We start from the raw sequence: 13,177 nt of genomic DNA, 5'->3' as shown, positions 1-13,177 counted from the left end.
ATTTTTTTTTTGTTCTATAATTGTTTTACAAATTGCCATAGTGGGAAAAATTTCACTAATTATTTTTTTACGATTTTTTTATTTCCGGAACAGCCGCCAATCCAGTCTCATTTTATAAAACAAAATTAAACAAAAAAAAAAAAATTTTTTGGTTAAATTTAATTATTCACTATGATTTTTTTTTTCGTTTTCAAATAAATTATTGACATAAACTAAATGTAGAACGAAAGAAAAAGGAAGAAAAAAAGGAAAGAAAACATTTGAAAAACATTTCGAATATAGTTCTGTAGGTGCATTTGAATAATTATTAAGGCACAAAATAAAGAATTTTTTTTAAAATAAATATCAACACGATGTAGATTTTAAACGTATTTCGTTTGAGAAAATTAAAACAATTTATATAAAATCTATTTTTGTTTGTTTCTTTTTGTTTTCAAAAAACTTGGAATTCAAGTGAAGTTTCGTAATTTCATATTTATATATATATGCATAAGTTTTCATCATCACTTGTTTTTCTCTCTTTTTCTTTCGAATGTTTTTGTGTTTGTTATGAAAAAAATTTCATTTCATTTTAAATTCAGTTCATGCGCAATGAAATTCTTTTTCGGTTAAAAAAATATAACTTAACGTTAACTCGATTGTTTAAAAAAAAAACGATTTAAAATTATGAATTGAGGCCAGCCAATAATAACGGAAATGCAATGTAACACCCACAAAATTATTTTTCATATTTATTTCATTAATATGCTCAAATGAAAGTTAAATTAGGCCGTAATAGGTTTTGTTTATAACAAAAGACGTTTTATTTTTTATAAGAATGTCAAGAAGAATATGGTTTAAATAATTTTACGAAATTGTCACATTGCCCTTCACTATTCGTTGAATGAAAATTCGATTATGTAATGCGAAGAAGAAAAAAAAATAAATAGTTTGATGTGAATGTGTCAGTAGATATGTCTTTACTAATGAATTTATGCAAAATAAATATTTTCCGATTTTCATTTCAAATGGTTTAGCATTTTTTCTGCCTTCCAAACAGACATTACTATTTTTTTGATCATTATTTTCATAAAATTATTTTTAAATTCAATTGGAGCGAACGCGTCGACCAGTTGTTGTTGTTGTTATATTAAAAATTACATTTTATCCATTCAAATAGGAATGTCTGTTTTTCCATTTACTTAAGCTTGATTTTAATTAATCCAAATGATTTTTGTTCAACAAAATAAATGTATATTTAATGGCATCCAAAATATAACATTAACGATAAACATGATTCGTTTCATTTTTTTTATCAATTGTACAAACAAAACATTTCAAAATGTTCAAAATATATTGAATCTTAGAAATTAGAAAAGCAATTTTAGCACGTTTTTACTGATTTCACAAAACCGTCTTGATTTATAATGTGTTACATTTTTAAAAAAAATTGTATATAATATCAATCATAAGATATCTTTTTGGATTTATCGTTTCACATTTCGGTACAATAATCATTTTCTGAGCATTATTACATTTTTAATGCCTGATTTTCGTCTAATTAAATAACAAAAGACCTTCTAATAAATTTCCGTTTTTTTTTGCACGTACTAAGTGCGCAATAAAATATAACAGTGCCCAAAAAAAAAAGGTTCTAAACGTCTAACGCCGTCTTGTAATTGTTCGCGCATCGTTTGTGCACTTTTTGTTTTCCTCCATTCTTAAACCGTATTCACCACATACGAATGTAAGTGAGGTAATTCAAAAATGAGATTATACAGACATTTTCACAAGGATAGACATTACATCGGTTGGCATTTCATCACCATCACACGATCATCGAATCGATCGTGTTCGTATGATAATAACGTCAATTAACACAAATCTTTTCTAAACAAAAATGCTGCACACAGCTCACTAATCTTTGGCAGACAAGACATTTCATTCTTTGTTAAATGATTCAAGTCTTTGAATTATAATCGGCACTGCCAACGTTACATTAATTCATTTTTCCATTCCCATACGAAATGTTCCCTACAATTAGTGAAAATTCTAAATTTTCATATGGATATCAATTAAATAGAATTGCTATCAAAAATGTTGACGAGAATTTGATTTAAGTGATTTTTCGAACAAAATCACTTTTTTGAATTTGCAATTCGATTCGGATAAACGGGATTTTTTTTATTGTTATTATTACTGTTTTTCATTTGGTTTGCAATTTATATTTCGTTCCGGTTTGTTAAGTGGATTTTTGTATTCCTACTATTTTGAGCGTCAGTTAATGCGTATTTAATTTGCGTCTTCAGTTAAAATTCGATTTGGAAAAATTAATCATATTTCTATGTACATCATTTTGATAAATCTTTCAACTGTTGGAATTTTTATCAATCGGTTGTGTACAAAGTGATGTAACGAGGGTTTCGTAGTCGGGCAATGATGTTTCAAATTGTTCCAATAATTTTGTTACAGCATCGGCGGCTTGATCATTTGCTTCAGTCTCGATAATTTCTTCAGCGGCTGCCATATTTACGGCATCACCATTTAGCACAAGCGGTGGCAATGGTTCACTAAACGCATGCAATGGCGGTGCATTGAAACAATCACGATAAAATTTGGCTAAATCCTTCATTGGTGTTGCGGTCGCAAATGGAAAACTCTGAAAACAGAAGTGCAAAGAAGAAAAAAAAAAACAGAAAAATTAACAATTGAATTGCCAATAGAAGTTCCACTTAATTGCTTACCATTTCTTTAAGAATTCGATCATCATCCCGCGATAGTGTTTTTGATGAGCCAAATCGAAATCGATCGTTTTTCGTTAAAATGTCATTTTTCGTGGTCAAACCATTTTTCAGTTCGTTATCATTCTCATTGTTATTATTGAGATTTTTATTATTGTTGATATTATTATTGTTATTATTATTATTATTATTATTTAGCAGTGTTTTTTTTGAATCTGGTGAACCGGAACTATCGACGTTGCCGTTGTTTACCTTGCCCTTTTCATTTTCATTGACTTCATCATTTTTGGTCTCCTTCTAATTGAATATTTTACAAAATAGAGAGAGAGAGAGAGAGAAAGAGAAAAAAATGTAAATTTTTCATCCGAATTGATTGAGAAAAAAAGACTATGTACGCTGAACTTACCTTTGGTTGTTTAATCAACCAGCTAAATGGTGGAATTTCTGGTAATATGTAATCTTTTTCGGTGTATTGTGTCAATTTTGATGGATCAACAAAAGCACCACTTAGTAGCGGTTTTTCGAGGTCAATTACTTTTTTCTCTCTGTACGCGTACAAATTGAAAGCAAAAAAAATGGCGTTAAATGAAAATTGAACAAAATAAAGCTTGAAAAATACTTACGGTTTCTTAACATTATATCGAATTTGTGCCTTCGGGCTGATATCGTTAAAATGATCACTTTTCAGCATTAATGTTGTATCACGACCGGTATGTGTTGGTGAAATGGTCATTTTAGTTCTGTAGGCAACGGCCATTTTGAATTGTCCAACGCTCGTACTTAAATCACCGATAATATGCTCTTTAAATCCTTCACCTTAAGAAATGAATTTGACACAAGCACAAAAATCGTTTAAATAAATCAATTATTATTCAAAAACAATTCAATCAAATGAAATCAAAACTCTAGTCTTTTAAAATTAACCGCATAACAATTTGAATCATGTCAATGTGTCATTATTTTTCAATTAAATGTTTAACATACACATTGATTTGGTTGATTGGAAATAACCATGAAAACACTTACCTAAATTATCAACTTGTGGATTTCCAGAATAAATTCGATAAAAGATGTCAAAACATCCCATACTCTTTTTGCGTGACAATTTGTATGCGGGCGTTGATCGTGTTACTTGCACCAATGACTTGAGCAATGTTCCCATACGATTATAAATGGAATATGATAGTCGGGATGTTTTATCCAATAATTGTCTATTGCATGATAATGACCATACTTCCAATATCATAGTATCATTGTCGGCTGTTTTCAATGAGATTTCCACGCACAATGGCAAACGATTGAGCACCGATTCGCCTGATTTTGTTTCAATTACGCGTTTGGTTTGATTTAAACTATCTGGCTCATCATCAATAGTAACATTAAACTGTTTGAAAGAAACGAAAGAAAAATAAACGTTAAATTAAAAAGAAAAGCATTGAATTAATATGGTGTTGTGAATAATGTCATAATCAATTATATATTTATATGAATAACACAACAACAGATGGATAAGTGGAATTAAACGATACAACTGAACTGCTTTGATTCAGTCAGGTGTGCAAGACTTGTCAACACTATACGAAAAATGAACATTTTCCAATGAACAATGTCAGTTCAAAATTATTGAGCCCATTTAATGAAACCGAAAACAACAGCGTTCAATTAAGAAACAACAGGTGCCATTTCAAGGCCAATACAGATTTTGTTTCTTTCCCTGCCAGAAATACCGCCAATTACCGGTGTTCTGTTATTGATCTAACCTTTTTGATGGATTTAGACTTTGATTGAACCTTTTATCGTACGGTATTGGACGTTGAAAGAAATTGTTGCTAACAATAAAACACGATTGAAATCAATCAAAGTTTAAAAGTGTGCTTGTATGAAAAGAGCTAAACTGTTTTATTTTTCCTTTTTAAAATATAACACCCGATAACGAAATGATTTATTAATGCTTTAAAAGAGAAACAGTTGGATTGCAATCAAAGTAAATAAAGATGTTGGAGTTGACTTGAGTTTGGTTGACGTTTATAATTGAATTGATAAAGTAATACACAAACGAAATGTAAAAATAGAGAAAAATGTGTGGCAATCAAATCAGCTGTAACAGCAAATCGGGTCGATAAGAAGTTATCAAATCATCTAAGAAGTTGCGAATCCAAATTTAGTTTATTCAAGAAAAACAATTTCGTGTTCATATTATGATGTTGTTCTTTCTTTATCTCTCTCTCTCTCTCTCTTTTCCACACTCCGCTGACCTCATCACCGTTGATATACAGCGATCGTAAGCATTTTTTGAGCATCTAGCAGTTAAACCTTGATTCAATGACATTTTTTTTTTCAACGTTTGTTCTTGCACACGTCACGGTTTACTGTTGTCATACAATTTCGAATAAATCCATGCACATTTACGCAAGAAATAATAATAAAAAAATTATTCTATCGCTCGATTTAAAATGGAACGGTGATCACTGATCACACATGCACATATGCAAAACAAGGGAAAATCCATACAAAGTCGCACGCCAGTTTAAACGGTGAACGTACTTGACATTCGCTTCAAATGTCTTTGCTTAAGTCGGAGACTTTGAGCGAAGAATGACATTTTGATTATATATTTCGAACCGTTGACATTGAAATATGAAACGAGAAGCCCGAATAAAGTGAAATGATCAACTTTAGTATTTTTTTTTTTACTATACATATATTGATGGAATTTGAAATAGTATCATATGAATTAATTAAGCACTAAAAATATGATTGTTTTCGCATTGCAACGAAGATCAAATGTCAGTTGAATTTGAATGTACGTGTAAAAATTTCCATTAAATATGCTACCCGAATCGATTGGATTGAGTGTGAATAAATAAGGCGCATATATCAAAAACGAAAATGTGCAAACGACAACAAATCGTAATGTTGAACTAAATAATGATGCCTACAAAGATTGCTGGGGCCGGCATAAATAACTGGAATGCATTTTAAACGCACTACGAATCTGAACAATTTTCTTTTATTTGCAAATAAATGATAATGCATTGCGCACAGAGACACACACGGCAACTCTGAATAAATAACAATTATTGCACTTCACCGCTGATGATATTGTGGTGTGGTTTTTATTTGCTCAATGAGGAAAAATGTTCACACTTGATAAGTTGAGAGATTTTTTTTTGTCTTTGCAATTGCTTCACGTGTCAGTCGAAATCGTTTTGGTTTTTTCTTTGATAAAAGTAATAAAAAATGAGAAAAAATACCGGTTTAATACACGTCTCTGATTTATAAAATATATACTTTTTCTTTCAATTCACAATTTATTTGTTTTATAGGCACGTTCTGATTTGTTTCTTTTCTCTCTCCTCTTTTCACTTGCACTCTTTGTGCGTTCATTTAACTTTACTTCGAAGTTCAAACCTAGCTGTGGACAAAAACGATCACCAATCTCACTTGATAAAATTGAATATTATTTTCTCGCTTCTGTTATTGAACATATATGCAATATTAAACGTATGTATTTGATTTCAGATAAGTTCGTTGAGTTCAAGCCACCAAAAAATGGTGAGTGATACCAAACCAAATTGAATGAACTATTGGTTGGTTTTTCATCGCAAAAATCAACCGTTTCGAAAGCTTTGTGAGCGTATATATTTAGACAAAATTGAGATAGCGGTTGAATAAATGGGAACTGAAGATGTTAAAAAAACACACACATCAAAATAAAACAAAATACTCATCATTACGCGATGAGGAAATATTATTATAGTACAAATGGATGAAAAACATACATGTCAAAATGTTTGTGCGTATAAAAGTATTTTGTTTTTGAAAATGAGAAGACGAATGTATCGTTGTTACGTCAATTACACTAAACACTGTGTATTGATATTCGGCAATTGTGCAAATATATATATTTCGAATGTCGAAACGTAGTTTCTTTTAGTTTCAGCGTGAAATAAAAAAGAAATATCTTCGGGGGGAATTCCTAGTTTTATCTTATTTCATGTACATATCGTTTAGCGGCGTACAGGCTTGTCGCTTTCCGACTGGGGATTTTTCTAATTGATGCGCACGTTTAATTAAAAAAAAATATATATAATATAAGTATGCTTCTGTCCGTCTGTCTAAATTGTCCCGGTCTTAGATGAGCGCTTGCGCAAAGTGCATGCAACACGAATATGTTATTTCTATATGGCGCCAAATAAACAGCAAGTGAGACAACAACAACAACAAAATGTGTATTCGTTTTGAATAAAAGCCACGATAATTTTAAATAATATCGAATGTACTTGACATTTGAAACATTTGAATTGAATGCATTGCAACAATTATGACAGCCTTATATTTTTTTTCCGCCTTCATTTTTATAACGAAATAAATGAAAATATACACAAACAAACAATACGTAATTGCATCGCATGCCGGCCCTAACAAGATCAATTCATTCGATTAAATTCAATCGCTTTTTTTACTCTAAATGATATGAATCACGACAACCAATTTTGGTCAGAGTGGGAGTTGTGCGATGAATATAACTGAATAGCCTCATATTTCGAACCCGAATCAATGATTTAATCAGAGTCATACTTTCATTTCATTCATGCCCAAAAATGAGCGTAGACAATACATTCATAACACTTGAATTTGTTTATTATATTCACCGTTTGTTTTGGTTGCGTTGCATATGCGATAAAACAAAAAAAAGTGCACGAGTTGCGTGACAAACACACACACACACATTCCATAATATATAAATAGTGATGACTGTTGGTCATTTTTTGAAATAATGACAACAAACACAGTAGATGAAGTTGTGTGTTTTTAAGAAATTGTTCGACGTCATCATTGCCGAACAACAAGGAAATGGCAATAGTGATTATGAGCGCGGGCTAGTTAACGATGGAGCGAGTTAGTGAACGAGCGCTTCAAACCGGTTTTTTAAAATGGGATATTCTCTCGTTTGCATGTATATTTCGTAGAATTTTGCATTCGGAGAATAGTTTTGTTTGTACATTTTTCATTTGATTTAACTGAATGCAAACACTAATCACGACTACAAACAATGATGACAGTGAAACAAATACGAATCGACTTGAAACAGATGATTCGGGCGTGTTAGTGCATACCAAAAACGAATCATAACCAGCTTATCGCTCATTCGATTTTCAATCGTTTGATGCTTTTTTTATATTTCAATTAACAATTTGTATTTTTCTTCGTCTTCTTCTAGTATCGATCGCCGTTTTTTTTTTCTTCTTGACATAGCAATAGACACATAGAGAGATAGAAAGATCGCGAGATATAAAGCGAAAATTGATTCTGTCTCGTTATAGGTCAAGGTAAGTAGCTTCAAATGAATGTAAAGAATGCTTGCCGCACAAATACCTTGTTGCCTTTGTATTATGAGCCGATATTTCTTATCCAATTAAGACAAGATGCAAAACTAATTGAATTATGGTTTTGAAAAAAAGATTGTTTTGAAATTAATTTGAATAAAAAAAGAGTAGTACAATTGGCGGTGCGAAGGAAAAAAAGTAATGAATGCGCCCGCAGCTGAAACATTGTGTGCAGGCATATACAAAATCATAATTTGCCAACGAGAAATAATTTATTCTTTCAAATAAAATCATGTGATCACGTGATATATGGCCTGAAACCTTGGAGCGTATCAAACAGGAGGGAGAGAGAGAGAGAGAGAGAGAGAGAGAAAAAAAAAACACTCATCACTATTTTTTGTATTATATTATTTTCCTAATTTTTCAATGACGATTATGTGAGCGATATTTGTAGACGAAGTCCAAGTAAAAATAAAATATCTATTTTTGATTCTCAGTACACACACACACACACACACATTCACCTCAGTCAGTGTCGATTGCTCGCTATCGAACAACTTATGTCGACTTTTCGTTTGGCAATTTTTCCAGATTGATTTTGTTGTTGTTATGTGAGCGTTATTCAAGATATGTGTTATTTGTTTTTTTATCGGTATTCATATACATTTCAATTGTGGTTATTGTCGATCGCTTATTGATACGCTTTTTGTCGATTGTCGCCCGTAAGTGCGACACAAAAATCAAACGAGCACGACGTATTCAAATCACATAAGCCGAACAGTAAATTCAACTGCTGACTCACCGATAATAAAATGAACGATCACACACAAAAAAAAAAAAAACAAATGCTCCACACAATTTTCATATGAGGCAATCGCATTATGTTGATAACCGTGTAGGTCCATATACATTCGAAGACGGTTATTGCAACGCCTACGTACTGTAACTGGTACGAGACGACAACAAAAGGAAATCATGAATCACGACAAATCACATTTGCCAGAATAGCACGAGTGGCAAACATTGCATCGTATCAAAATGTTAAATTAGTGCTAGAGAGCATTGGGCACAGCACCACAGAGACCACATAAAATTTAGTGAAACTTTCGAACACGTTGCAGATTATCGATTTAGGTTCATACCATTTGCAATTATTTAATTGAATATGCTTATAAAGATGGATTGATGCTCACTCATTTTTCACTATTGAATTGCTCACTTTTATATCTTTTTCTTTTTAATTGTAAACATGTTTTTTAGGCGCGTCATGTTGATATAGCAAAAACACTTTTTTCCGTGTCTTATCACATTTTGTTTATATCACTCGAATCTCAAGCACGTAAATTGACGAGAAAATAGGCAAATCTAAAGTGCTTCATTAGTCTCCTTATATCTTATTAGATTTGAAGAAGCCTTTTTGAATGTACGTGTGTGTGTTTTTTTTTTTTAAATATATACATCTCGAGCTATCGTACCTTTATTTACATCATACGTGATTTCGTAATTAAATACCAATTGCAAATCGAGGTATCTCTGATAATTGCTAATTAAAATAGGTTGATTTCACACTTCAAATGGATTATTGAACTATAAGTCACTCAGGTAAAAAAAAGAAGAAGAAGAAGATGTTTTCTGTGAAAACTTATCTTATCAAAAATTTGCGTTTATTTTTTAGTTTTTGATTAGATTTCATTGAATAATACTGTGCTTAACGTTTGAATGAATGATAATGTTTAATATCATCATGACTCTCTGATTTCGATAAAAACATATACATACACAACGAATCAAAACTGAAAACCAACATGTACTTAATGCATCGTATGAATGCAATTCAATTGAAATTTCTTGGATCCGTTCTGAATGGGAAGCAGAAAAATAACAAATTCACAATCGCATCAAATATATAAAGAATATATCATCTCACCAATTGATGTTTTCCTTCTTTGATTTTGCAATTATTTGCAAGAACTGAATTCAATTACAGATTATTTCCTATAAATTCTTCACTTTTCTTATTATTTCAATTCTCTTCTCCTTGCATATCTTTTATGCTTCGTTTTAAATGCAATGCAAAGGAGCATCCACTTCGTTCTTGCCGCACAACCCGAGTGCTCTACAGAACTGAATCAGTTGTGTGTTTATGATATTGTTTGTACGGCTATAAGTGGAAGTCGTCGTCGCTGTCACCGTCATCGCCGTTATTGTCGTCATCATCGTCACTGTGTATGTAGTTCTGCAATTTGTCTGTTCCCGCCTAATAAATGCCACTATCATGTTTACGAGTTAGATCATGTGTACCAGTGCGAGAGAACACGATGCGGCAACAACCGCATATGCATATTTATCCCGTGTGCCTGTATGCCTATGTGTTTGTGTGTGTATGTGTGAGCGACTCAACTTGATTACGTGCACGTACGCATTCCCACGTAAACAACATGCCACACCAGAAGCAAAATTTATTTTCATTGGATAACAAAACAGAGATGAAGAGGATGATGTGAAAAATAAAATTCGCAAAATGCATACATCGAGATGATATATTATCCAATATTTGAATTGTACATAATTCATAGATACACACATGTACACAAATTCATTCGCGTCAAATACAAATTCATTATTAACGCTAATACCGAGTCAGTTTTAATTATGATTATCATTATCGATCAAACACATCATATATTGTATGCACATTTTTGGTCACTCATTGGTCACTCATTGGTCCCTCTCACTCCCTGTTTGCATTTTTCTTTCTCTGAATTTCATTTTCTATATGCTTATCGTCGTACTCTCTCACTTTCATCACACAAAAATTTTGTGCGCATAAATATTAAACGAAATGTTGTCCCGGTCCAAAGTAACACATTTTTTTTTTAATATCTCTATCGATTCGATTATCAATTTGTATAATATTGTTATTGAGATTCAAATGAAATGGCCATTTTTCAAGTGCGCTGCGCTTAAATTCCAAAAAATTTATGACTTTTTCTTGTTACGTGATTTCTATGGGTTTTTTATTGTTGTTGTTGTTGTCGTTGTTGTTGCTGTTGAAATTTTTTGTTAGAAACAAGTCGCCACTGTGAATCATTGCCTACGACAAGGTACAACCCAAAAAGAAACTTAAAAAAAACCATATATATTTACTATTAAAATCAATAAAATTCGTCGCTTTAATATCGGTCACCTTAAATTGATTGACAATTTATATAACTAGCATGCAAATATGTCGATAGGATTTAGTCAAAGTAAATCATTCTTTTCTAAATCCACTGTCTAATATAGTTTCATGTAGTAAATTATTGACATGCACATTCTTTCAATCTGCATTTATTCAAGCTGTCGGCCTGCATTATTGGGCTGAGCCCTGCCTTCTTCACAGATTGCGTCCTATTCTAATAACAGATGCGTCGCATTTAATGAGCCCACATATTATTGCAAATAGAATGTGTTCTTTATTGTGTATGTTTGCTATTTTTTTAATTGATGGTTTTCCATGTCCATTTGTTGTTGTTTTATTTTATTTTTCTTAATGATTTATGCCAATCAAAATGAAAGTTATTCAAAAGTGCATTATTTATTTATTTATTTTTCTGCTCTTCTTTTGTTTGTCTGGAAATGAAAGTGCAGATGCCAGTACAAACTGTATGATTTGAAAGGTTCACTTACCCAATCATTTGATAGCGATCGTGCATTGCTGTACGTTTGCATTTTATCGCCAAGGCGTGACTGAACAATTGCCTGAACGGCTTTTGTACTAAACATTTTCACAAATTTTTCCAGTTCACGTTCAATCGCTTCGCGATTTGACATTTTTGGACTAACATTCACCATTGTTTTTGCTGAATTCATAATTAAATTCTCTCGTAACAAATAATTTCAATTAAACTGAATTGCGTGCTGTGGTTGGCTTCTTTTTTTTCGAATCTGTTTTTTTTTCCCCTTCCTTGGCGTTTGTCATAGCCTCGAAAGTCTGTTTATCTAATCCACACCTCACATTTGATCAAATTTGTTTTCTTTTCTTTTTTTATTTTCTTGATTTGTAAACGCTCACAAACACTGCACATTAACTTTGCATATATAATAATCACCATAAAACAAACGAACGAAAATAAAATTAAAAAAGAAAAACGAATTCAGAATATTTGTTGTAGTTCTTGGTTCGTTTTTTTTTGTGTCAACTTCTGCTTTTCAATTTTGCTTTTGTTTTATTTTTTATTTATTTTAATTTTTCCTTCACTTCACTTTGCTCTTCGCTATATGTGACTTTAGCTTATGGTAGACGTGTTTGATGTGTCGTATTCTAGAAATTCCAATCACACAATGAATATTTAGCTGTCCCGTATACATTCACTAACCAATACACTCATGCGGGTATGGTATTTGGCGTGTCTTTGTGTTTGCGTATATGTTTGTATGTAATTTAAATGGCCGCAGTTAAATGCGTTGTTATTGAAGAAACTCACATTGTTGCCATGAATGAATCTGTATTGGGAGCATGTGTGTACAGAGAGCAAAACATTGACCGAACACAGCAATGTTGTTTGGCTTTGTTATGCTCATTAGGTGTAGTTCATCTGTGTATGGCGCGTAAATGTATGGTGGCGTGACTATCGTGACCATCTTTTATACTTTCAGCAAATGAATTCGTCCAATGACCGACAATGGATGCATTCAATGTATAGCGATATGTTATTTGAAAATATTTTTCGCCGATTCGCACTATTTGTGGGTCGATTTTATTTTTTATTTTTAATGTTGATGAGAATTGATAAAATATCCAAGACTCTTACATAATAAGTAATAAACTTATTTTTAAAAAACTATGAAAACAATGTAGTCATTTGATATGCGACAATGAAATTAATTTTTGAATTCGGTTTTTTTTTGTTACTTTATTAAACAAAAATCGGAGACACATTTTATAAAAATAATTAGTTAGTTCATATGCAAGCGATTGACTCTGTTCCACCTAGATCAAATGTTTAAATGAGTAAATAATCAAATCGGCGACAACTTGATATGCTGTTATGCTATGACACGGTGATGGTTGAAAAACGGGCGCCGTTCGCTTACGCTAGCATAGTTGATCTCGATATCCGAAATAAGCATCTTTGGCGATTATAA

General features: G+C 31.8%; 1 protein-coding gene across 1 annotated transcript; it reads right to left on the bottom strand.

Moving 5' to 3' along the window:
• Window positions 1-929: 929 nt before the first annotated feature.
• On the bottom strand, window positions 930-12,370 carry LOC116338690 (autophagy-related protein 13 homolog). Its single transcript, XM_031764101.1, has 6 exons — window positions 11,720-12,370; window positions 3,747-4,104; window positions 3,344-3,536; window positions 3,127-3,265; window positions 2,724-3,017; window positions 930-2,638 (listed from the first exon to the last, which is right to left on the bottom strand). Exons 1-6 carry the CDS (start codon window positions 11,900-11,902, stop codon window positions 2,348-2,350), a joined length of 1,458 nt encoding a protein of 485 aa, XP_031619961.1. The 5' UTR covers window positions 11,903-12,370; the 3' UTR covers window positions 930-2,347.
• Window positions 12,371-13,177: the final 807 nt, after the last annotated feature.

Source organism: Contarinia nasturtii, unplaced genomic scaffold (genome assembly GCF_009176525.2).
Source record: "Contarinia nasturtii isolate CC-2019 unplaced genomic scaffold, AAFC_CNas_1.1 Cnas_scaffold_414, whole genome shotgun sequence".
NCBI lineage: Eukaryota > Metazoa > Arthropoda > Insecta > Diptera > Cecidomyiidae > Contarinia > Contarinia nasturtii.
Note: the sequence above shows the minus strand (reverse complement) of the source record. Positions and strands in the feature narration are given on the sequence as shown.

What these genes read in the sequence shown, in the direction of transcription:
- LOC116338690 (XM_031764101.1), bottom strand. Translation starts at nt 11,902, where the DNA reads ATGAATTCAGCAAAAACAATGGTGAATGTTAGTCCAAAAATGTCAAAT. An exon ending in TCCACAAGTTGATAATTTAG is followed by an intron (nt 3,537 to 3,746) that starts GTAAGTGTTTTC and finishes TCATTTCTTAAG; the next exon opens with GTGAAGGATTTAAAGAGCAT. An exon ending in ATCGAATTCTTAAAGAAATG is followed by an intron (nt 2,639 to 2,723) that starts GTAAGCAATTAA and finishes TTCTGTTTTCAG; the next exon opens with AGTTTTCCATTTGCGACCGC.